The sequence below is a fragment of the Otolemur garnettii genome, unplaced genomic scaffold (assembly GCF_000181295.1).
Source record: "Otolemur garnettii isolate 467f Iridium unplaced genomic scaffold, OtoGar3 scaffold00016, whole genome shotgun sequence".
Lineage (NCBI taxonomy): Eukaryota > Metazoa > Chordata > Mammalia > Primates > Galagidae > Otolemur > Otolemur garnettii.
The window spans coordinates 7,126,063-7,153,711 of NW_003852411.1; the positions used below are offsets into that span (position 1 = coordinate 7,126,063).

The 27,649-nt window shown below is 37.3% G+C and overlaps 1 protein-coding gene across 1 annotated transcript in view; it reads right to left on the minus strand.

The window, feature by feature from the left end:
* PLA2G4A (phospholipase A2 group IVA) overlaps positions 1-27,649 on the minus strand; it is a 156,894-nt gene that overhangs the window by 1,528 nt on the left and 127,717 nt on the right. Inside the window, exons 15-17 of the mRNA XM_023510771.1 lie at positions 20,115-20,299; positions 10,485-10,680; positions 8,805-8,962 (exon numbers count right to left, since the gene is read on the minus strand). Of these exons, the coding sequence (XP_023366539.1) occupies positions 8,805-8,962; positions 10,485-10,680; positions 20,115-20,299 (539 nt within the window). The remainder of the gene's footprint in view (positions 1-8,804; positions 8,963-10,484; positions 10,681-20,114; positions 20,300-27,649) is intronic.

A 27,649-nucleotide genomic window follows, 5' to 3' on the forward strand; every position in this document is an offset into this window, starting at 1 on the left:
CCCCCTCCCCCTTCCCTTCTCCCACCCCTCTCCCTCCTTCCCGCTCTCTGCTCTTCCCTTCTCCCACCCTCCTCCCTCCTTCCTTCTTTCTGCTCTTCCCTTCCCCCACCCCCCACCATGTACTAGGTTATTAATTGTCCTCATATGAGAATTGAGTACATAGGATTCATGCTCTGTCATTCTTTTTGAAATATGTGGAGAGAAATCTTGCCTTGTACATGCACATTTAGATTCAACTTTACAGTCTTGTTAAGCTCATATCCAGGTACTCTTCCTTTGCTGACCAGAGAAAGAAAAAAGTATTCTGAGAGTGTTCCAGATTTTGTGCAGATCAAGTTGGGAAAGAAATATTTGTAACATGGTAAATTTATGTTACATTGGTTCTGTTCTTCCCAAGGATGGTGATAATAGGGAAGAAACAAATAATTACTACATCTACAACTTATGTTCCTTATTGCTAATGGACAAGTGGAAATGAAACACAAGAAAAGCAAAAACTTTCCCTGATTGGGAGAGAAGGCTAATGGACTTCCCTGCCTGCTCAACTGAATGAATACAGTTGAATACAGTGATAAAACCTGCGTGCCCCTGGAAACACTGTGCTCTGAGATTTCACTGACAAAAATGCTTTGTTGTTTCCATTCAGAGTAATTATTAGAGATATCCCAGTTAATGATGACTAGAATAAAAACACAAGCAACTACAACCTCTACGAATTGCTACTGCCATACGCTGCTTCTGGTATGGAGTTGACCTGTTAGGAATTTGAGGAAAGAAGAGAACGTTTGGAATTTGGTAGAAGTGGTCATTGCAGAGCAATGGGCATGGCCTTTAGAACAGAGATCTGAATAGTAATCTTGGCTCTGTTGCTGCTTTAGAATCTTGTTAAAGTCAGAAAGACTCCAGTCCCTGGAACAGGACTATGGGATTTTATCTTAAATGACCAAGGAAGTAGACATTTCTGGGCACCAAGAAATAGAGACATGTCCCCGAGCTATTCCATAACTCTGTCTGTTCTCTGCCACAGAGATTGTTAAACAATATGCAGGCTTTTCTGCTCATGGGTAGGAATACTTCTCAAGTCTGAACAGATTAGGACCCTATGGCCTCCTCCCACTCAGAGCTACCATGGTGCACTTGGCCTTGGAAGCCCGTGCAAAGTGAGATTTACCTATCTCCACACACAAGTTCATTGGGCAACCACAGCCCAATGTCTGGAGGAGAGAGGCGTGAGGTCTCATTGGTGCTAAGGTGCAATAAATATCCTATTAATTTATGCCAGCCCCAAGTGGCAGGCCTCTCTATCTTTAATAGTAATTTTAAGCAATAAGCATATTCTGGACAAAGGGAGTTACCACAGTAGTGTAGTTCTTGTATATACTTTATTAAAACATATCTATATAACTATCCTCTAGGAAAAATGGGCTCAAAGATTACTGCCCTTTAAGTAAAGCAGATATTTTTTGATCTCATTTATTCATGAAAAAGGGAGGCATAATTAATTCTGTGATCACAGAGAAGCTTCAGCTCCATAAAGAATACTTGGCTTCTTGGCTGATTGAAGAAAGGGGAATTCATTTAAATGCTTGAGCCTGTTTCCTGTTCTTTAAATTAGAAATAATATCACTAATCTGGGGTTTTGTAGGGATTGTAGATTATAGAAAGTGTGTGGCATGTAGGAAACATTCTGTAACTAGTGTCTATTAAACTGTTATTTTTAAACTGATGATGTGTGAAGAAAATTAGGAGCACTAAATTAGAAGTAAGGTTATAAACTTTACGATAATGAACACGCCATGTATAAAGCCATGTGTGAGCTTCTTATATTGTACAAGTCAGCAGATCAATTTTGCTATTCAAAGGGCCCTGCTATATCTTCTTTTAATAATCTCCCTGTCTTTCTAGAGACCCACGTTGGCAAGTTCATCAGTTGTTTTCTCCTTCTTCACAGTAACCTGAGAAATATCAGCCCTCACCAAAGAGAAGTGCCCAAATAAAATAAAAACAACATCATTTTTCAAACACCCAAAGGCTTTATGATGGAAAAGACCTCAGGGGAATTTACGATAATGACTGCTGTCCATTTCTTTATAATGAATTTATCAGCACAAAAAATATTTGCAATGTCAATATCATAATCTCGTGTATTGACCATCATCGGACCTCGGCTCGTGTTCCTACTAAATAGCCATTCTGATAGAGAAAAACAAATATTTACATGTAGAACTCTGCAAAACCCAAATCACAAGCAGTTAGAATGTGCCAGTTGAACCACTAGATGGCACATTAACACCATGAAACTATGAATCAGGTTTTTCAGAGTCCTGTAGAAGATGCCCAGTTCCTGAGAATTAAAACCCTATGCTATAAGCAGAAGTTAATCAGTATTGTATCAGTTATTCAATTCAAGACATTTGGAGTGCTGCATGGTATAATTATATGTATCTCAAAAGGCAATATGTTAAAATTAAATCTTCCTAATTGTTTTCATTGTACTAGGAATAATCTTAAATAGTGTTTATATCTAATTTCCTCTTTCATTTTCCCCTAAAATTCATTGAGATGCCAAATCCTTCCAGTCAGAGTTGTCCTAGCAACAGAGCTCACATCTCAACCTGCTCCATCTCCACTACCATCCCTGAGTCTGCCCAAGGTCATCATTCCCTTGGGCCATTAGCCTCCTAATTGCTAAACCATATCTTTTAAATCATTAGCAATAAAAGCAGAAAATCTTTTTTTAAAAAAAGCATGTAGAATGTGATCTTCCTCCTTAAAGAAACTAATTTGTAGATGTGATATTGTAAGTGATCCACAAATGAATTCTCACAACAGAAGATAAAAAATAACCCCAAGAGGGCAGCGCCTGTGGCTCAAAGAGTAGTGGGGAGCCCAGTCAAAAATGGCCTGGCCAAAAACTGCAACAACAACAAAAACCCAAGAGAGAAAGTTACAGTGTATTTTGAGAGAGAATATAGGATAATACAAGAAGATAATTTGATCTAAGTTACTGTGAATTCAATGGCTAATACCTGCCTTCCCAATAAGAACTGAATTGTTGTTAAAACAGGGACATAATTAGTCTTGTCATTTTTTATTTCATCAGTTGGGAAGTGCACAGTAGATATCTTCAAAAATAATAGATGCACAGAAGGCACTCATTTGGATTTTGAATTACACAGGATAAGGTTCAATTCATGGGGCCAATAAGATGAGGTGAGTTGAAGGACAGGCAGGGTTTTCTAGGTGGAGAGAAAGACAGAATTCTTGGTAGTAAATTAGCTGTATAGAAAGATTGGCATGGAAGGTCATGGCATGGCACACCCAGGACACGCCTGGGATTGGTCGGTCTGTCTGCAAAGGGGGCTGAGTTTGGCAAAGACATAAGGCTGCCTGAGACATACATGGTTCAAAAGTGAGAAAAGACGTGTGGCGTCATCTCACACATAATTGCGACTTTCAGCAACCTGTCTAAATGGTTCATGAGTCCGTTTCCTCACTGGTAAAGAACAGAAAAACACCTCACAGGCTAGTTTCGAGTATTAAATATTTGGGGAGAACTATTTGGCTTATGTAGTACCCAAACTTCTCCTGTTCCTTTTGTGCTGTGCATTGTAGTATCTCTGGTTCCTAGAATAGTATTCGGTGTCGGGGATCATTGCTCGCGAACTCCTACCTGGTTTGAAAGCCAACTGGGAAAATGACGCTGAACATACTCGAGTTTAAAACACAAAGGCTGAGAATGCCCAGAGAAGTCTCACATTATCTCGGGCTGAGGAGACGGAGAAGTGCAGCCCCTTTCTGGCCTTTCCAGAAGCCTTTTATTGATTTTTAACAAAGGTATATATGCAAGAAGCAAAAATGCCAAAAGATAGGGTTGAAAGAATCCCAGACAGAGAGAGAGAGGCTAGGTAAGAGGCAAGGGGTTGCTAAAAGCTGAGGGCGATGGCATATTTAGAAAGGCCAGGGAAAAACTAGTTCTATCCCCACAGAGGAAGTAAACCAGGGTCCTAATCTAAGTAACAAAAGTTCAAAGAGTTTAACCCCTCCCACCTGTTGACTCTCCAAGGCACAGGCCTACTAGGCGCCTCCAGGCTCTTTTCATCTTCCACAGTTTTGATGAGCCCCCCAGGGATTGTGTGTCTGTGTACTTTCCCCTGGGCACCCCACAATTGGGGCGGAGTGCCCACTGAGAAGTCAAACTATCTACCACCCAGAATATGGCACAATGGATACTCAATAAATATTGGTACTTAATGAATAAATGAGATGTACAGATAGTATTAAAGGCAGGTTAATTTTAGCTTAATATGTTAGGTAATAACACATAATACGCTTCTAAATTTTTTTTTTTTTTGAGACAGAGTCTCACTCTTTCACCCTGGGGAGAATTCTGTGGCATCATAGCTCACAGCTACCTCCAACTCTTGGACTCAAGCGATCCTCCTGCCTCAGTTTCCCAAGTAGCTGAGACTACACAATGCTGCTCTTTCCATTTTTAGTAGAAATGGGGTCTTGCACTCCTGACCTCAAGCAATCGAACCTTCTCGCTCTCCCAGAGTGCTAGGATTATAGGTGTGAGCCACTGTGCCTGGTCATCTAAATTATTTTGTAAAAAACCTTGACTTATATCTAAACACTGTTATCAAGATGATGAAATATCAATAAATTAAGAATGAAGTATTTCTGGATATACAGCTGTCCTCATTTTAATTAACATCTAATATTTAACACTTTATAGAATTATTTGAGAAAGAATTTTAAAATCTCATTCTCATGCATGGTTAGTATAATCTAAATAAATTGAGATATAACAGGTTCTTAGACTACGCCTACTGAGTTAAAAAATTGAATGAGTGACTGGGAAAGTATATTTTTCTATGATAGCCGAATCAAACAGGTCCTACAAAAAAATTTCAGATGGCATATTCCTTCTAAATCAAGGGGTGCTTTATGAGTCGAGTGTGTAGCCACTCTGCATGGCCAGCCATGCACTGGGTACAGATTCCCCATGGTCAGAAACTCTGCCTTCAACCAAGAGCTCCCAACACTTGCTACCTTCTAGTAAGTCAATGACATTTTAAACATCAACCGTGAAAATTTTATTGCACATTTATTTCAGGTGCCAGGTATTGTGATCAATATCTCTAGAAGACCCAAAGCAAACAAAGCAAGTCACTGTTTTAAAAGTGTTTATAATTTAAAATCAAAAGCAGAAAAAATATGAGCCTGAATAGTAGTTATTGTCATTAATAACTGCATTAATTAATAACTACATTAATAACATAATCTGTTGAGTGTCTTATTATATGCAAAGCCTTTATATTATATGATTTTACTTAATCCCCAGTCTGATCCTAAAGGATATGTGTCACTGTTTCTTCATACAAATAAGGAGTAAAATTTGGAAAGGTTAAGCAACATGTCCAAGGTCATCCAGCCAAGAGGCAGCAGATGCACTGGGGTCCAACCTTTTTTTCTTTTCTGCCACATACTGGAAGAATAAGAGCTGTTTTGAGCCAAAATATACAAACACTAATGAAAGCTGATGAGCAAAACAGAAGGTCTGTGCATACTTTTTGTCTATCTGCCACCACAGATGAGCAAAAAAAAGTCCTCACAAAATCAACACGTGGCCCCTGGGTCAGAGATTGGATATGTCTGCAGCACAGCAAGAATTTGAATACCCAGTTTGGTCTGACTCCAAAGCCTCTGAGACTCCCACATACCACATGTCTACCAATATAAGCCACTATACTTTAAGTTTCTAAAAAAAAAAAAAAGAAAAGAAAACTACGAAATACTACTGTAATTGTAAAAGCATCAAGGCAATGTTCAGTGAGTAAAAGGAATTCAGGAAGATTGAGTAAGTGCAGAAATCTGATGCCAATGAGGAACCAGGGCTGCTGTCACGATGTGAGCAGAGACAGAGCAGAAGTTCTCTAAAGATAAACTGAAATTTAGCGTCAGCAAAATAGGCCCACGTGGATCTTCCAGACAAAGGAAGCAGCAGGAGCACGAAGCTGCCTGAGTCACCGCTGCCTCTTCAGAGCAAACATTTAGATCTGAATGTGAAGGGAAGAGCAGGAGCAACCTTAAGCCACGGTGGTCGCAGCCACAAAGTTGAAAACATTTTTGGGATTGGCACATAAGTGAATTTACATTCTAAGAGTTTATATTCACAATGTACACTAACTACAAGCAACTCTAACGGTCTTTGGCAGTAAACAGGTGCCTGTATTGCTGATATGCATCAGGACCTTCCTCTATTCAATTGGGGAGAAGGAGAGATTTAGCTAATGACAAGCCTAATAAACTCCTAACCTGGGCAGAGGCTTGCTGCTCTTTATTATATATATCATTGCCTAGCAAGAAGTTTTGATTCTGAAAAAATAATGTGTTTTCTTAAAGTAGAGAAGGAAGGAGTCACTAATAAATTGTCAGTTAAAGTTGAAAATTTTCCCTGGACATGACACCACACACACACACACACATGAACATGAGTCTCGGTGGTCTCAATGGTCACATAATTTAAGAGAAAGCCTATATTCATTCATTCAAAAAAAATGTTTACTTACTGTCTGAGCTGCTATTACCTGTACAAACTTGACTATATTGTTAATTGTGGGCATTTGCAAGGGTCTTTGGGTGTAATCACCATGGATTTTCAGGGGTACCAGCTATGGACGTGCTTAGGTGAGCTTCTATTGGCAGGGCACTGTTTATGAATCACTCTACTTAACATTCACTACTGTAATTAGAATAGGTTCATCACACCTGGTTTAGGGATAAGGAAACTAAGGCTCAAAAAGTTTAAGTAGCTTATTCAAAGTCACACAAGTGGCCCACCTGGGATTTAAAGATGATATAAAGCCCATGACCCTGCCTCTAACTGCCTTTAATTTCTGCCATGCCAGAAACGTTAGCACAAGCCATTAAAAACTGCTTAATTAGTGGCTTATGAAGAATTAACATCTGATGACCCATAAGGTAGGACAGTTACTCTGGCATTTAGCCTTACTGCTGTTCAGGCTTTAATTTCTTCATTTATAGGTCAAACTACTTTGTAGAATATTTGTATAATATATAAATAGAACTATATCAATCCTCAGAGCAAATAGTCTAGCAGGTTTTATATAAACCAGAACAGCAAAATAAATGTGGTTGTTTAAGGTATGTATGTATATGTATATTCCTAAGTTTAATGAAGTGTTTACATATTCCTCCAATCTAGTTTTTTTCTATTTGAGAAGAATGATCTAATACATTTCATTCCAAGGAATACATAGTTTTGAGTTTATTGGCTCATACTGACAAAAAACAATTACTGTGATATGAACCCTTAGCTCTCTTCCCTAATATCAGTTTTTATAAAACTGTTACAAGGTTTTATAAAAACACACCTAACTTTATTTTGAGAATTTCTGTTCATTCCCTAAAAGTTATAGATTAAAATACTCATTTTCTCTTAATATTCCTTCAATTTTCACAGTCACTACAGCAGCGGTTCTCAACCTGTGGGTCGCGACCCCTTTGTAACAATGAAACTACATCGCGGCATCAGGAAGGTTGAGAACCACTGCACTATAGAAATAATACAGTGTGTAGCTGTCAGAGGGCCACTGCTTATGAGATCTTAAAAAAGAAAATAAATCTATTCAGAGAATGATTTATTACATAAATTTTGATAAGTATGTTTTATAAGAAATATCACATATTTGCAAATGAAGGCTGAAAAGGAAAAAAAAGAGTTGTAGGGAATGGAGGTTATTGGGAAAAATTTCTCATGTTTGCAGAAATTAAGGATACTGATTAAGAAAGATATTATGGTGCAACTGCCATGCACACAACTGGTCATTACTAGTTTCAGGCCAATCCAAATAAACAAGCAAACAGGATGCTCTGGAGTTCCATCAGCTCATATACTTCATGCAGAGCCTCTGTAAACAGAAGACTCATCCGCATACTCTGAGTTCATGCATCCAGTCTCCAAGAAGACTGGCGAGGCAGGCATAATGCCTTTTCCTCTCTGTGTAATTTCTTTCTTTTTCTCTTATTATTTTTTTCTAACGAACGAAAGCCACTTGGGCTAATGAATTTCAGCTTTCACACATGATCGTAATTTGTCAGACACTATGCTTTGGAAGCACAAGCCAATGATTTTAATTACACAGTCATGTTCATAAATGGTGAGTTAGAAACTAAAAAACTTTACATAGACAAAAGAATGTTAATGGCAGATATACTAGTGATAGGAGTGATTGATAGTGAAGGAATGGCTGTTTCTAAAGTTTCTAAAGCAAAGCATACTTGATGTCTCAAGAGCTAAAAATGGGAGAGTCTGTTACCTTTGGCAACACTCTTAAGATCCACAAGAGAAAACATTTAAAAGCATGATCGTATTCATTAAAGTTCATGTCACGTATTCCTGCCGATTGACTATTTCTGGTTGCATTCCCTTTCGTACTCATGTATTTCCTTTTCATCGCTTTTATTCCTTGCTTATAATTCATTTTATCATACGGTGAATACATTAAATACTTTGGTAAGGAAGCTGCGTATCAACCATCTAGTCAATAAAATAACAGAAAAGAATGTGGCTTTGCCAATTTGGAGGCGTGAGTTTCCTGATTTGGGAGCTTTGTTGGGTTCTTCTGGAGATTAGTGAAATAACTCATATAAAGTCAAGGGGCACATTTTGGGTGGTATGACTCACAAACCTTATTTTAAATTTTTAATTAAGAAGCTTTCCTGTATTTAAGTGGCATGAAAATCATTTGCCATCATCAATGGTCATGAGAACTTACATCAATGTTGTTCAGGGTATTGAAATACATAAGATCGTGCAGCCTCTTGAAGGCTTGATTTGGATATTGAAAATTGAAGGTTGAAAACGGTGATTCAGGGTCATCAAAAATATCAAAGTCAGCTATTTCTTTCTCCTCCTCAGTTTCTCTTGCAACACCTAAATGATAGAAAAATCACAAAGTGGTGTCATTTCAGAAACTATGAAATATCTCCAAAACTCGGAGCAAAACGAATAGCCATAAAGACAACACTGGGAGCCCCCCCCCCCCAGAGCCCTGTAATCTGTAGCATCCCTGGACTTTATCATTTCAGTGTGTTCTGACTGGATGACTTCCAACTGCCAGTATCCACATCTCTGTGCCTGGAAGCCTTCCACCCTCCCCTGAAACTATAGAAGGCTGCTTTGCCCAGAGCAGCAGGCTAGTAAATTCTGGTAAATAATACTTGCCCCAGGCAGTGGTCAACCAAAGTCTGTGAGGAGTTAGGACAGAAATATAGTTCTCCTGCCTTTGGGTGTGTGAGTGGGAAGGATCAGGTGGGGCATAGATTCTATTCCATTCCTAGACTTTCCCAGCAGGGTTAAGTTCCCATTGTTCCCATCGTGGGAACTTATTAACACACACTTTGTTATCTGCCTTCCTTCCCATTACCACTTCCCCACTTCCTTACTAATAAACTAGAGTGTTCTCTAGTTCACCCAAATAAACTCTCTGTACTTGAATGCTTTTCTCAGAATATGCTGCTGGGGCAACCCACACTGAAACATTATGTAATCGTCTTCACGCCACAGAAACCCTCCACGTATGCCAACTACTCATTGGGCCCCTCTTGAGAATTAACAATGATAGCAAATTCTCTACATTTGAGGAGCTCCACTGTTTGGTAAGTAAAGATGCCAGCCAATTCTTCTTACTTCTGTGCTAAAGTATGCCTCATGATAACCTCCACTCTATTGATCCTTTCTCTGTCTTCCTGAGAAGACATAGAAAAAGACTATTTTTTCTCCACACACCCATCACTCACCTTCTCTATTATTTGTGTCTTTCACCAATAATCATGGAAAACTACATTTCACAGAATGGAAAACTACCTTTTCTGGTCCTCAAATAACAGATTTTAGAGCTTAAGCATCCTGCCTGTGAATCTCTAGACCTCATTTTCTTAATCAATATTTTCCAGGATACAGCAGAGTCAGCAGCCTCCTCTGGAGGTGGTGAAAGGAATGACTATGCCTTCAACTTGATTCTCAGTTTCTATGAGATAGAACATGGCATGTGAAATTACTAGCTAGCCATGTTGTACTGTTAGATTAAATTAAACTTGTGGTCAACCGAAATTTCCAAACTCAGAAGTTTTTATATGATTTTTTCTAAAACAAAGGGTCTCTTACAAGGGTGATATTTGAAATATTTGACTCAAAATCAACTTCAACAAACATAATTCAGGGTTTTAGAGTGAAGCCCCAGAGATGTCTGCTAAGCTAGTTGTTGGCTTATCACTTTCTGGACTGTGAGCAACTCAGTATTTGGGGGCTCAGGACAGTAGCCATTCATCAAAGCAGGGAGTCATTTGATATTGCAAAAGCTGGCATGGAAGACCTAGAATGAATTTGCTTTACTATCAATCTGGCTCCCCTACTAAATTCCTATTTTTATGGAATATAAATATTCCCAACACACCTGGAGCCTTGTACTTTCTGAAGTTGATGTTGGCCAGAACAAAATGGATGATAGTTGGGCAATCTTTCTCCACATCAGGATTCTTGGGTTTAAAGACATAGCACTCCTTCAGTCCTTCTCGATCAAACACATTAGGATCAATCTTTGGGAAGGGGAGCTTGTTCATTTTAGCCCACTTTTCTGCAAGTAGAAGTTCCTGCGAGAGAGAGGAAAAGACGCATTTGTCCGTCGACCTGACCAGTACTCCATATTCATTAGGTGTCTTCTACATACCAGCAGTGTGCTCCTTGCTAAGATGAATAATGACTCTGTTCTCAAGAAGCTCATCAATTTAATATATATATATATATATATATGTACTTTACAAACAAACTCATTCACTTTACAAACAAAACTCAACTTTTGGCACAGGGCTAGCTCCACAGCAGGTATTTGAAAGATTACCGGTGAAGTGAAATGAATTGAATAAAATTATGTTAAAAAATACCAAAAAAAAAATATTACAGGTCCAGAGTATTTATAACCATGTGAATTTTTTTTAACCCTCAGGATTAAAAAGAGAATCTGATGACATAGAATAAGGAACCTTCTGTTACTGGATTTTCACCTATATTATATCCACAAAAGTGTTAAAACATATTTATTAAACATCTATATATTTGTGTTATGAATGTGAAAATATTTGAGTTACTATGAATCAGCTTTTGGGGGGTTCTGATAATGAAAAAGGAAGTTGAACTTCCAGCCTCAGCATTTTGCTTTTCCATGTGTGATGGTCAAGTTTAGACCATACACAGGTACCAAGAGCTTGGTTAACGGGCGTGGCGGACTGTATGATTATTACCATATATTAGCTCCCTGCCAAGTGAAAGGACATTACACAGTATATCCCCACCATAATGAGGAGACACATAGAACAGAGCCATGGCAACGGATCTGCAGCTGCTGACCTATAACATTACCAAGAAATACGTGTCTGCTGTTGGCTGAGACTGGAGGTTGGTTGTCTCTGCACTCAAGTTAACTAACTCAGTGGGTAAGCCCCTAAAAATTAAATGTAAACTGTAGAACATAAATCAAACAGAAAGGGGTTGCGAGTAGACCTGATTTCCACTTATATGCAGCTTCTGAGAAAGTGGGATAAATAAGAAGCAGAATATTATAGAGATAAAAACACAGACTCTGGGGCCAGGTGCCAGAGTCCAAATGCAAGCTCTATGGCCTTGGGCATGTTTCTTTCTTTCTTTCTTTCTTTCTTTTTTTTTTTTTTGAGAACAGAGTCTCATTATGTCACCCTTGCTAGAGTGCCCTGGCATCACATCTCACAGCAACCTCATACTCTTGGGCTTAAGCCATTATCTTGCCTCAGCCTCCCAAGTAACTGAGACAACAGGTACCTGCCACAATGCCTGGCTATATTTTTTGTTGTAGTCATTCTTGTTTAGCAGGCCCTGGCTGGGTTCCAACCCGCCAGCCCTTGTGTATGTGGCCGGTGCCATAATCGCTTAGCTACAGGCACCGAGCTCTTGGGCATGTTTCTTGATGTCTCCACACTGATACCCTCAAGTATAAAACAAGAGATTAGTAAAATAATTCATAAGATATTATGATGGCATTAATAATACTTGTCTCATAGGACTGGTGTTAGAATTAAATTAATATTTTATAGTGTTTAAAAACAGTGATTATTCACATATTAAGAGTTCTAGCCACGTTTGTTAAATCTCTCCTCAAGGCACAGTAAAGATAATGAGTAACAACAAATTGGCGGGGACTAGGTTGTTCTCTATCCCTGAGCGAACAGCCTCCCAATCTCATCTACTCTGTATTTCATTCATTCCTTATTTCTCAGCAATGCACTGTCTACCACTGTAGAATAAAACTACTGCTATTATCTTTCTCATAGGGTTGCTGTGAGTATCAGATGAGGTAATGTATAAAAACCTCAGTAATTTAAATTCAGGAAAAACAAGTTTAACACAGGATCTTAAGTTCAGAGAAAAATACCTTTTGCACTGAACTTTGACATCTCTTGATGCTTCTGGAACGTCATGAATTTAAGTTGATCAACTGTCTCTCTCACCATTTACAAAACCTCAAAAATCTGGGATAATGAAAGATTTAATGTACAGGAAAGCATTTGCCTCACCATGAAGCTAAATATAATCGTGTTTCACTAAAATCCCCACCTTAGTTGGAAATTTCAGAAAACCTCTCTTTCCCCCTCTTCAGTTGAATTAATCAGCTTGTTATTTCTAGCACTGTTCACAATTATTCATTCATGATTCTTCAACGTCAAAATAAAACCAAAAGTTCACATTTTGGAGCCATTGCGTGAGGAAAGAAAAGAAAGAGTTTCTAGTGTTTACAAACATGACTCAAAGGTATGACCCACGATGTGTGTGCAGCCGTGCCGAGAAGAGGAAAAGGGAACCACATGATGTCAAAGCTGGGCTATTTTTAGATGGATCACTTCAGACTGGAATCAGGAAGAGAGGGAAACTTTCCCTTTCCATATAGGATCCTGATGTGGAAAAGATGATAAACTGATGATGACAGAGACTGTGATTACAGGACGGGAAAACCATTTCCTCTCTGATGTCCCGTTTCTCTGTGTCAAGACTGAGAAACAATGACACAGACTCTGAGTAAAACACACTGGTTTCTTTTAAAAGGATTTTAAAATAAAGACTTGAACAAAAATGTGACTGCTCCACAAATGACAGCAACGTGCCAGAACTGTGTTCTGTTTCTACCGACCCCTTGTCAGTTATGGTTTGATACCCCAGATGCTTCACATTCCCACAGAGCAATTTATGGCAAACTCACATGTCCACATTAACATGGTTTTCTGGGAAGATAATAATTTGACAATATCCTTCAAAGGATTCCTATACAAAGCAATACTGTATACAATTTGGGGGCTCATTTTTGAGAGCTAAAAATAAAACTAAAATGTCTTAAAGGAGAAGAAAAACAACATAGAGAGGGCTGAATTCTAACCACTAGACAACCAGGGAAAAATAACAGAGAAATAAATAACTCAATACAGGTAACACAGGTAACACAGAAATACATTCAACACATAGTACGTACAGCATATATATATATATCATTTCTTTTATTTATATGCAAATATATATTTTTAAATGTATAAAAACATATCTATATAAATATACACAAATATATAAAATAATGAATTGTCTTTTCATTATAAGATGTAGGGTGTTTTATTTCTGTGAACACTAAGAATATGTGCTTTTTATTCTATGGTGTTTCTCTTAAAACCTATTTCTAACTTAATAAAAAATTAAATTAAATAAATAAAACCTATTTGTAGATTGGGAAGTGGGGCAGCATGTAAATAAGTCATCAGAATCTTAAAAATTCATTGAAGCGACTAACATAAGATACATTATATAGAAACTACAATTTGGAATTCAGTATTTTATGGTTAGGGTCACTCTTTCTTTTTTTTAATTTCAGATTAATATGAGGGTACAAAGGATTAGGTTACAAGGTTTGCATTTGTTAGGTAAAGACCCTGTTGTAGTCGTGTCCTATTACTCTTCACTTCCAAAACAAAAAACAAAAAACCGTGCTAGTATTAGGTTCTAAGAGCTTCAAAGTGCAATAAGCATAAAAATAATTTTTAATAGCTAATATTATGTAGAATTTACATAGCACTTTGTACTTTTCCTTCACAAAAAGGTTGGTATAAACTCACAAAAATATGTAAAGAGAAATTAACATTGGGTGTGTCTACTCATCACAAGCGTCTGACCCTCAGTGGTCAGTATGGGTGTGGTGGATTGATGAGTGGTTCTCCAAAAGATAAGTCCATGCCTTAAGCCCGTGTTCCGTGATTAATGGTCTTGAGGTGAGATCATCTTGGATTACGTGGATGTGTCCTGAATTTAATGAGTATTATTCTTGTAAGAGATAAAAGAGAAGATACGTGTGCAAAAGATAAGGCCGTGCAAAAATGGAGAGAGAGACTGGAGAGACGCAACCACAAGCCAAGGAATGCCTGGAGCACCAGAAGCTCCAACAGGCAAGGAAGGATTCTACTGCAGAGCCTATGAAGAGAGTAGCAGCCCTGCTGATGTGCTTGATCTTGGCTTTGGCCTCCAGAACTGGGAGAGAATACATTTCAGTTGTTGTTAGCGACCATGTTTGGGGTGATTTGTTATAAACTAATTCAAGAGGTAAACCTGGAAGTACTACATTTAGTTCTGTGCAGTTTCCTGCAGTAGCCATTGTGGATTGGGTCTCACAAGGCTGATACTTGGACTAATTTGGCTGCAATACAGGCCAGTCTAGGAACTATAAATAAATCACATGTAGAAATTCTCAAAAGGGTCATACCCTAATGTCAACAAATAAATCAGGTCTCTGTGGAAAAACTTAAGGATTTTTTTTCCTTCAATGTAGATTAAAATGGAATTTTGACCCTGAGCAAAGTATAGGAAGATAAATTTAATTTAGACACATTATTTCTATCATTGTGTAGACTGCCTCATTTCAAACTGTCCTTCCTTCTTTGTTCCTTCTCTCTTTCAATCATTGCCTCTTTCTCTTTTCTGTTTCTTTATTTTCTTTAATTTTTAAGAAAATAAAGCCATTGGCAGTGCCCGTAGCTCAGCTGGCAGGGTGCTGGCCATATACACCTAGGGTGGCAAATTCAAACCCGGCCCCAGTCTGCTAAGCAACAATGACAACTGCAACCAAAAAATAGCCGGGTGTTGTGGTGGGCGCCTGTAGTCCCAGCTACCTGGCAGGCTGAGGCAAGAGAATCGCTTAAGCCCAACAGTTTGAGGTTGCTGTGAGCTGTGATGCCACAGCACTATACCCAGGGTAACAGCTTGAAACTCTGTCTCAAAAGAAAAGGGAAGGGAAGGGAAGGGAAAGGAAGGGGACATCCATTTAGCTTCTAGTCATTAAGCACATAAAAAAGCAATGAAAAGTGACCCAGATTTATGTCCAATATTCGGTAAAATTACCTAACATAATATAATTTATGGCACAATAACTTAAATCTATTGCTTGCCAAAAAATTTAGTAAATTAAAGGGGAAAAATCTCTAATAGCAAACTCTAAATTATTTAGTCCTTGCTTTCTTGCTCCCCAATAAACCCAAACTCCCCCCACTTTTCTCCCCTAAATTTGCAACCTGTTTATTTTGCATATTTGCATGCATGTAAAGACCCTGGCTTATTTCCAGGACCAGCATTAAAGACAAATCTTATTAGGATTGCCCTTGGATGGACTCTATTAGTAAAGTTAATTCACATGGTATATGTCTAAGATATTAAACTGCTTATAAAAGATACTTAACAAAATAAAACAAAGTGCTGCTTTTCTTAGGTAAATTAATAGGAATAATGTTTAGAACAATGAGGCTCTTTATATAAGATTATTATGAGGGTGTACACTAACTTATCTTAAAAACACAGTATCACTTACATTGACGTCATTAACTTTCAAGGCCAGTTACAACATAGATAACAGCATAAACTGGTTGCCTTTGTCAAAAGTCATGATATCTTATCTTTCATAGCTTCCTAACAAAATCTGAGATTTAACTATACTTATAAATGCAACAGTTATCAGTAAATATAAAGTTAATGATTCTAATTTTTTCCCTGTCTTTATGCTATAATCTTTTATGAAAAATGGTACTGGCTCGGCGCCTATAGCTCAACTGGCTAAGGCGCCAGCCACGTACACCTAAGGTGGAGGGTTCGAATCCCCAGCCCGGACCCGCCAAACAACAATGACGGCTGCAACCAAAAAATAGCCGGGCGTTGTGGCGGGTGCCTGTGGTCCCAGCTACTTGGGAGGCGGAGGCAGGAGACTCGCTTGAGCCCAGGAGTTGGAGGTTGCTGTGAGCTGTAATGCCACGGCATGCTACCCAGGGGGACAGCTTGAGGCTCTGTCTCAAAAAAAAAAAAAAAAAAAAAAAAAAAAGAAAAATGGTACTCATATTTTAATTTCAAGAATAAATTATTCGATATTTAATCACCATAATAAAATCATATGGTATATATCCATTAAAGTCTTCCATTAAAGATTCTCCCTTCCTACTTCAACTTGTTAAAATGTTGAAAGATATTGCATCCTCATTTAAAAGTGAATTATGTTTGCAATTTCCCCTTTTAATAATGTATTTTTTCCAATTTTAATATCAGGTATATCCAGATTAAGCAGAATGATTTTGAAGTATTTCTTCTTTTTCTATCGTCTATAAGATTTGGCATGATCTGTTTTTTGAAATTATCTTTTATTTTTACTTATAATTATTGTCTGTTTTTTGAGACTTTGGGAAAAATATAATGAGAAGTTAATTGATGACTCCATACAGAACCTCAGAGTCAAAGCATTCTATAATAGTCATAGTCTTATTTGACGATGTGAATGTTACTTTCTTTGCATTACTATTATTATTATTATTATTGCTTAATATTTTGTTACAGCAATCGTCTGATTTCTTTTCTAAATGTATTTATCTTCATTCATTCTTTACAAGGTTTTTGTTTCTAGTCCTTATCTTAAACACTGTTATTGTTGTTAAATTTTAAGCCTTTTTAATTCTGTGAAGGCAAAAAGTGGAAAGCTAATAATCACATGTATATGTAAAAATTAAAAAAAGTAATAATAATAAAAAATTCTCCCCTCCTATCAAAAGGACTTCACACAGACTCTTCATCAATTTATCAAACTTTACTGTATCTAAAATAAGTATCCTATTTTAGCATTAATAGTATAACATTTTTATCATTGGAAAACCATAACTTGATAATCATTTAGATCCGCTTAGGAATATAAACTTTTATAACAACACTCATAGGCTTAAAAAGTAACTTTTGATATTCCAAATAAGGCTGAAAAGTTGAATTTGTTTACTTTGTTGAATTTGGTCAAATTTGGTTTTGGAGAATAAATGTATTATATGTACTACATTGCAATATCCTTTACATTAGCTATCCAAAAATATAATTTAATACTTCAGGAATGATAAGTTTAATGTTATGCTAAATAAATGATGACTTGTATACAATTGGAGAAAGGCATTGAAAAAAAGCAATTGACAAAATAATTTTCAAGCACCTCTATGAGAATGCAGAGGGAGGAACGTCTACAATGTAGTGACTGGAGACATGCTCTTCAAGGTAGTAAACATATAATAAAGCTACAGGTATCAAAATCAGTGTGATACTGAGATAAGAATTGTCAGATGGGCCAACAGGACACAACAGATAAAAAAATAATGGATCCCTTTTCCCTATTATAGTAATTCAGTGTATAATAAAAAAAACAATATTGAAAAAGCCTATTAAAGATTGTTACTATGTATCCAATATATTCAGATAAATTAATGAGTGAAATATTTTAAAAGGCTATCATAAAGAGAACATATCAATTCCTATTTCAATGACCTTGAGGAGTAGTAAGAATTTCAAGAAAGAATAAAACCAACAGAAGTCACTACATAAAAAATTGAAACAGTCCAATTATCAGCAATAAAAATCACAATGCATCCAGCCTTGTAATATGAAAAATAGTATTAATTATGGTTGAATACTTTCTAAACAGTCCTCATATGTTTTATATTTAGTATATGTCTTTATATTTAATGGCGTGGGAAAATACACAATGTGGTTGTAAGTAGAAAGAAGCAGAATGTAGAACTATAGACACCGGTGGTCTCACTCTCTCTTTCTCTCTCACACGCACACACACACACCCTCTCCCAAAGACAGACTAGAAAAAATACCAAAATCTTAGTTTTTGTTTAGAAGCACTTGGTGCATATCCCAAATTTCCATATATTTTAAGAACACATTCTTCTTAAGCCCAAATAAGTCAACATTCTAAGACTACTGCTACATAGAATGGTTCCTGGTAGAAGTACCAAGAGAAATGTTAAAACCTCCTTTCAGTAGCAACTCATTAAGGTAGCGCGGCTCTGATTCATATATAAAATGATGGCTTTGACATTTTACACTCCCACCGGAGAAATGAATAATCCCGTGTCTTCACCAGAATCGGTCTGTAAGCCGTCATCCTAGAGTCATCCACTGAAACCCTCCTCCCGCTGTTTCTCATGTGTCATCAAATTCTGCTCTCAGGGTTCGCAGCCACCTGCTCTGGTGGAATGCTTCATTATCCTAGGGCCGGATAATTCTAATCCTTTGCCCTCCATTCTCCAAATCATTCTACTTTCCACTGTTAGATTACTCATCCTAAAATTCCAAATTCACAAAATCATTTGTCTGCTGGAATTCCTCCACTGATTCTCTACTCCCCATCATTCCACCTTAAATTCTCCCCTTAAACCCTCCTGAGGGAGCTCAGTATATATGTCACATCTAATCAGATCCCTCCAGTCCCTCAGATGTGTCACTGCCAGCTCTGAGCTGCTTTCATCCTATTTCACATATTGTCCTGTTCATCAACCCTGAGACACACAAATGTATAACTTTTTTTTTATCCCAATCCCCTGTAAAAGCCATTCTCACCCAAACCCAGATAATCACTTAACAGTACACCACCAATACTCTTCTCAGTGTCGCTCCAAGAGGCTCTTGTGTATAGAAACCTTTCTCCAAAGGGACCAAAAAAAAAAAAGAAGAAGCCTTTCTCCCAAAAAAGTCAAAATGTTACTGAGATCAGGAACTATGACCTCCCATTATCTGCTGCACAAAGCACCCCACACTGCAGACAGCTCATGAAAAGTGTGTACAAAGGAGGCAGCTGGTAAAGGGTATTAGATTCTCAATGCACGGCCTTGGAATCGGATGCAAGCTTGAGCTCTTCTCAGCTAGCAACTGCTCCCATCACATGCTGGGCTATGTTCATTCCATCTACTGTCTTACTTAAATTGTTGATGACATCTTCTCTCACCAGTTTTTGCTCCCTTTTTCAAATACCACTACCTGTCTCCAGAAAGATAAAGTACCATTAATATCTTCTTCCTTCATGACACCTAGCCTTCAGCATTCAAACCTGCTTGTCTCTTTCATTAACAATCCATCCCCCACCAAGTGAACACAGTTTCCTTATGCCTCACACCCTCCTATAGATGTGAATACAACCCATCTCCTTCTTCCTTAAACAGTCCACAGAACTGTCTCCATTTTAATTTCTGCCCTTACAACTCTACAGAAACTGCTCTTGTCCAGTTCATCAAAGACCTTCCTATAGTTACTTATCTTCACCTGGCTCTGTTCTCTGCATGCTTCCTTTGTTCTCTTCCTTTCCCCTAGAGACTGTTCTATTTTTTTTTTTAAATGTCCTCTTCTCTCCTCAGGATATACACTCTCCATACATGATTTTACATATCTTTTGCCCGCTAACTCCCAAGTCTCAGCCTTTGTAAACTTCAGACCTGGTCTATCATTTTTGGCCTGCTCTGGACTCTGAACTTTATTGCTCTCATTGGATTCATTTACAAGTTTCTTCAAGCAGAGGAGTGACTGAATCACATCTGCATTTTTAGAAATATTACTCATAATAATGTAGAAAACAGGATAATGGAAAAAAAGCCTAGGGTCAAAAGGAGTAAGAGATTATAAGGCATGAAAGAGAACATGAGAGAGCATGGAAGGTCAAGTAAAGCCTCTTTACCTTAAAGGGAGGACTGGAATCGCTTGGCCTTGCAGAGAAGTCGAAGGAGATGATCAGATCGACCCCTCTCTGGGGTCTCAGGATCAAGGGATATGGCAGGTTAAACGTGAGCCCACTGTCTACTACATGAATCTTCTTACTTTTGACATCCAGAGGCTCATATATTCGTTCAAATTCATCAGGATCTTAAACAAAAGAAATACAAGAATGAATCAAATGATCATCTGACATTATTTATGACATTCAAATGCTTGTTTAAAATTTGAGAGACAGAATCTCATATGGTTAGGCCCTCCAGCTTGAAAGAAAAATAGAGCTGGGCATGAGACCAAGTGTTGCAAACCTAATTTAATTCTTTTCTTTAAGTCTTAGTGTCTTCATCTGTAACCTCGGCACAAAAGTAGTTATCCAATAAGGTTGCTGTGAGGATTAAGTTGGACAATGCACGTAAAGTCCTTAGCTCGAGTCCCGGTATTAAGGCTAAGCTGTGATCCCTTTAATAGTATTATCTCACATTACATAGTTCTTTACTGGCTTATAAACATTTCCTCATGTATCATCCCGTTTAATTCTTAGACAGGTGAGGTAGAAGACACCTATAGATACAAAGTGAAACAAAAGCCATCTCTAATGTGACATAACTCAGGAGTAGCAAAATCTGAATAGATTCCATGCCACCTCCCTCTCTTCAGGCAGACGGTGCGCTCCACTATAAGGTGGGGGCCCAAGAAAATAATCCAGCCAACACACTCAGCAAACACATATTTTCTACTACTACTCAGGCACAATGCTTGGTGCTGAACAAGATAGATACAAACTCTGCTCTAAGTACACTGCCGATAAGGCAGTAAACACAGGTATTAACAAGACAGTTCAGAAAGCGATAAAAGTGATGAAGAAAATCAGCGAGGCCAATAGAATAATAAGTAACTTCAGCTGGCTGGTCAAGGGAGCGACCTCTCTGAGAAGGAAATCTTAGGCTGAAACAAGAACAGCAATACAGAACTGACTATCTAAGGATGTGTGTGGTGGAATAGGGGGGAGTTTCCAGGGAGAAAGAAGAGTTAGAGCAAAATCCCTAAGGCAGAATGAGACTTTGTATGTGTAAGGACAGCAAAGAGCCCAGGGTGGCTTCAGGATGAGAGAATGAAAGGAGGTGACAAGTGGTCTGAAAAGCAGCTGGACCTAGAGATTGTCCATTTTTGTAAAAAATAATATTGATAACATGAGACTTTTCACATGTCTGTGCAGTGTTCCTGATTTACTTACCAAGAAGAAAGAAGTGTGACCAGAATTGAATTGATGCAAACTGAATTTAATAAAATGCCGTGGTATTTTATGAAGCCTTCCTCTGGTAGGAAAAGGCTGACGAAGTTCCAGAGGGGGGTTTACAATGATGGGGCTCACACTACATATGTACAAGATCTCTGACTGAGGTGTTAAAGTCCACTAGGCAAGCACTGTCATAAGGCAAATACAGAGTCTCCTGTAAAATTTAGTTAATACTTATCTCGGAAATTGTGAGCATGATATTAAAAAGGCATAAGACCCTGCTCAGCATATGAGAGGAACTTAATGCATCTCATTTTCCTGCACGTGTTTCTAAGAATGACGCTATAATTCTCCTTCAGTCGATTTTCCTTATTATTACATTTTAAGAGCAAGCAATCAAAAAAAGGCAAATCTTTAAATTCTTCCTGTCCAAACAAATAAATGTTACAAGCCCTAGCGATGTTTATGAATAAAGAAGAAAATATTTTATAGCTCAGGCTGTTTGTACTACCCAGAATAACTGAAACAAAGAGGGAAGGTATGAATAGTTTTACATAAAAAGCAAACATGGTTTAATAAAAACTATTTTTGTAAGACAATAAATAAGGTAATATGGCTGCATAGTAAAGGCTTGCTATATCTTAGGCTAACTCCTAGGGCACAAGGAGAGAGAAAAGAAATAATTCTATAAATAATTATCTTTAGGTTAACTGTCTTTTCAAGTGTCCACGGAGTGTATTGACAATCTACTTTGCCACTAGCCAAGATACTAAACTTATCACAGGACCTAGAATCTACCAACTGTAAAATTGAGATGTATTCATGAAATATGTATATGAATTATGAAAGCCAATTTTAACATTTATTCCTCTGAAATTTTTTGTATAAAAATTATATATATCAACTTTTTACAAGTAAAAATTTCTGAGTTTTTGACTTATATCTGTTTCTAAATATTTTACTATGGAGCTAAAAATTCATTAATTGGTTACTCTTATAATAGCAAATTCATTTACACTATTAACTTTTATGAATTTTTTTTTCTTTTGAGACAGTCTCACTCTGTTGCCTTGAGTAGAGTGCTGTGACATCATCGTAGTTCACAGGAACCTCAAACTCTTGGGCTCAAGTGATCCTCTTGACTCAGCCTCCTGAGTAGCTGGGACTATACATGCCCACCACTCTATTTTGGGAGACCAGGTCTTGCTCTTGCTCACACTAGTCTTGAATTCCTGAGCTCAGGCAATCTACCCATCTTGGCCACCTAGAAAGCTAGGATTACAGGCATGAGCCACCACATCCAACCCTACGTGTTATAAATTTTAAATGTGAGATTTATTATTATTATATGACTCTTACAAAGGAGATGGACATTTTAAAGATAAGGAAAGGGATGCCAAAGAGGTAAACTAAGTTGCCTAGCTTTACACGGATAGTGAGAGTCAAGATTCTAAGCCAGTTCCATGAAGTCTAGCCCTATGCACAGTGTTACACTATTACTTTAGAAAGTGGCATGGCTAAAGAACTAAAAGGTTTAGAATGCGTAATATGAAAAGTAATAACTACAATATATAAAGGCTATCAGCACACAGTTCTATTGATTATTAAAACAACATTAATGTGTATTTTATCATAATTACACATAAAACATTAAAAATTGTGCAGGAAGAATGGGGACCCAAGACCCCACTCTTGGCAAGGGAATGCACCCCCAGAAAAAGAGGAAAATTACAAAGTAAACTGAGTGAATCAGAACAAAGAAAAGTTGGCTAATTTACATTTAAGCTAGCCATTGCTAGCAAGCTTCCTACCTTTCCTGAAATTCTAGCCTGTTGGGAATACAGCTTACAAATACCCTTGCTAGGTCTCTGAGCCCTCTGAGGACAAACGGCCATCCAAGAGACTATGGCAAAGACCTGGAAAGGTACATTAACTGGGTTGTTTTCTGCCTAGTAAACAGGCAAAGCAGATACCCATTGTGGAGATTTGCATTTGCCTGGGGCAGAGGTCAAGGGAGTAGCTTGAGCCCTGAGCTTATATCCCTTATCACAGAGGAAGATCCTCTGTAGTGGTGATGGGAGGAAAATTCCTCCCTCCCAGACTCCTCAGAGGAGATTAATGACAAGCTATGATCCAATGCCAAGCTCTGATACAGCAGCAGTAGAGCTGATAACCAAGAAGCCTACTGAGTTAGTAATGGTGAAGTAGGTTATTCTGGTTGGACAAAGGATAATTCACATTCTAGGAGGGACAGTGTGAGACTTCATCACACTATTCACAATGACATGCAACTTAAAACTTAAGTTGCTTATTTCCCAAACTTTTATTTACTATTTTTGGACCGTGAATGACATCAGGTGACCATAGGTAACTGAAACTGAGGAAGGGGAAACCAACAATAGGAAGCACTACTGTCTTTTTGTATACAGATTACTGTTTATTGATTATTATCGATATAATAAAAGTCTAGTGATAATTCCTATTTTTCTTTGGCTTCATAAATTCATTTCTTAAAAAAATTAGATTAACTAAATGTAATCTAAATTAGATTAGGTTAAAAGATTAACCCAAACCAGATTACTTCTTTCATTTTATGTTTGATTTTCCCCCTTTTCATCAAGAAACTGGTAGTCACCTATTTTCTTAAGTATGCATTTGAGAGAAAAATCATAATGTGGACCAATTCTCAGATCGCCAAGTAGCCAAACACCATTTTTCTAAACTTCAAGATAAACTGACATTTTGTAGTATCTCTGTTTTGTTTCCTTTATTTTAAAAACAATTTTTTTTTTTTTTTTTTTTTGAGACAGAGTCTCACTTTGTCACTCTGGGTCGAGTATTGTGGTGTCATAGCTCACAGCAACCTCCAGCTCTTGGACTTAGGCAATTCTCTTGCCTCAGCCTCCCAAGTAGCTGGGACAACAGGTGCCCACCACAATGCCCAGCTATATTTTTTTTGTTGCAGTTTGGCCAGGGCCAGGTTTGAACCCGCCACCCTCGGTATATGGGGCCGGTGCTCTATTCACTGAGCTATAGGCGCCGCCCAGCAATTTTTATTTTCTTAACATAATCATTTATGGGATATAAGTGATGTTTTATTACATAAACATGTTATGGAATGATCTAAAAAGGCTAATGAACATACCATAACCTCAAATATTTATTATTTCTTTGTGGTGAGAACATTCAAAATTTTCTCTTTTAGCTATCTTGAAATATACATTATTAACTACAGTCACCAAGCTGTGCAGTAGCTCACCAGAACTTTTTTCTCCCAACTGAAACTTTGTATCACAGGACCCTGGGATATTTGACCTCTGCATCCCTTTCCTGTCCACACTCTCCTCTCTCCCCTCATTCCAGCATCTGATAACCATCATTCTACGCTCTGCTTCTGAGTTTGACTTTTTTCCACAAATAAGTGAAATCATGTGGTATTTGTCTCTTTGCACAGGCTTACTTATTTCACTCAGCCAATGCCCACTAAGTTTATCCACGTCATAAAAAAAAAAAAGGGTAAGTAGTATTTCTTAATTGTGTTGCAAGGAGCATAGTTTTTCAAGATATAAACAGATGACTCATACACAAAATAAGAGTTAAATTGTGATTAGATAAGAGCATATCTTGAGAAAGACAAGATTCGATGGCTTGAGTAACAGCCAAATAGATCATGTATTACCGAGTTTCCTTATAATGGTTTTTACTAATAGCGTTTTAGTAGGAAAGCTGCTACAAATGTCAAAGTGTTATAGGGGTACAGATGTTTCTGGTGACAGGGATCGTTTCTGTAACGTTGGAGTCAGGATTGTAGGTGTGCCTGTCACCCACACGGTGTTCACTGTACTGTCAGGTGGGTTTTTGCCATACCCTTCTCCCTGCTTGATCTCTATTAAGTTTTACTTCCCTCTATGCACATGTGTTTTCATCGGTTAGGTCCAATTTAGTACACACAGTGTTTGTTTTTCCATTTTTAAAATACTTTACTTAGGATAATGGCCTCCAGTATTTTTATTTTATAAGCAAAGTGAGGCTTATGTTAAGTAACTGCTCAAGATTGTCCTCCTGATAAACAGCCTGGCTAAGATTCAAATATAAGCCAGTCTGTTTTTAAAGTACTATAGCCAAGGCACCTTTAAGTAGGGCTTAAACTCACTAAAGTGGCAGGCATCTCATTGCAATTGAAGAGGGAGATAGTGCTGCCCAATATTTCCAAATGTATCTGAACTTGTACTGATTTATTGCATAACATCCCCTACAATGTCAGACTATGGGATAAAAGCCATCCTGGAATTATATCCTCCCATAATTGAAAGCATACAAAGTTTCCAAACCTGTGAATGAGTTAATCAGGTTCTCTGGTATGTCAAGTATAGAAACATAAGTATGTTTTATAATTATATAACATTTCCTCAAAGCAGTTCAGTTGTGGAAATTTGTAATGGTCATTTGACAAATGCATCACACAGATTCAATTTACAAGGTACAAATATTTGGATGTCTGTGTTTTGAACTCTGGCCTAAATTAACTCATGTCTTGATCTCTTATTCCAGATGGTGTAAGTCACAGTAAATAGAATAAACACAAAAGTAAACAGGAAATAAGTCATGGAACTAATAAAACATTCTCCAAATTTATTTCTATAAGCATACAACTATTTTGCAATAAACTAACAAGGGGATTTTTCATCATCTTATAATTTCCCTTGTTTTTAAAAGATAGTCTCCAAAGTGAAGTAAAACAAAAAAAGTGCACTTTTTCTCATTTTGCTCGGTTGTTTTAACTCGAAGATACTAAATTTTTAATTTGTATGAACAAAATCGACATAGGGTAAAATAAAATGTAAGATTTTTCCAACATACTATCTAAATTAAATAAAAATCTCTATTTTTGCAAAGGGGGTACAAAATTAAATGAGAAATAACTTTACTGTTTTCATTAAAATGTGGCATCTAGTTATATAAGAGGAATTTTAATGAAGACCTTATGAGCCAAAATGGTCGTATTTTGTGATAAAACTTTTAACTTTCACTCCAGACATACAATTATTCTAAAACTTGGAAAAAAACACAGGGAGATAAATAACATCTCTCTTAACACAGGCTTTGTCTAAAAAAGCACTAAACAATTCAGTAAATTCAGTCAAAAATGCAATCATTTTTAGCAATATTGGGCCGTAAACAATACATTTCAATTAATTTGTCACTGAACTGGCTGAGTTTCTTTTCACTGAAGTCAGTACCCTATTTCAATTGAATAATTATAATTTTAATGAGTAATATATAATTTTAATGAGATACACACTGAGAAATGACAATGAAATTTCTTTCCAAAGATGACTAATTTAAAACTATTTTAATAATCAAGAGAGTAGGTATGGAATGTCCCTAACAAAAAGAAATGCTAACTGCCTGAGGTGATGGATACCCCAATTACTCTCATTCATATCATATGTATCAAAATATCACATGTACCCTATAAATTTATAGAAGTATTATGTACAATAAGGAATAAATAATAAAATTATTTTAGATTAGAACACTCTAAATTATCTCAACGAAAGGAATATTTAGTCTATTTAATACCATATTTGGGAATAATTGATATTTTCTATTTCCTCATTTTATGAAAACTGTCTATAACCTTTTTTAAAAGGGCATTGAACAAAGAGTGGAATCAGACCAGGTGATGCATAACTGTTCTTCTCCAAACCCCAGCACCCACATTCAACCCATATTCTTAGCTTGCTGTTGTTAAGGGTTTTGTAGTTTTTTGTTTTTTTTTTTTTGGCCGGGGCTGGGTTGGAACCCACCACCTCCGGCACATGGGACTGGTGCCCTACCCTTTTAAGCCACAGGTGCCACCCCGTTGTTAAGGGTTTTGCATCCTTGCTGGCTTACGGTTCCATCAGGATCAGGGTTGCCAGTTTTCAGTTTTACTATTTTTATATCATTGTTACCCAATAGAAATCCTGCCAGGAATTAAAACGTCACGGAAGGACCACGAAATGATTTTCATCTTTATGAGGCTCACAATTACTTACATCTGTCTTGTTGACTGTTGGCCAAAACCCAAGCACATTAGGAGTCCTCTGGAAATACCGTGTGAACGTGAGAGTGAACACAGGAAAAAAGGAAGGGGAAAACGCAGAATAATTTGAAAGATTCTAAGAAAGACGAAGAAGCATAATAACTAAAGTGGCCAAATTCAGCTAATAAAAATACAAGAGGCCAGTTCAATTTGAATTTCAGATGATCAACAAGTA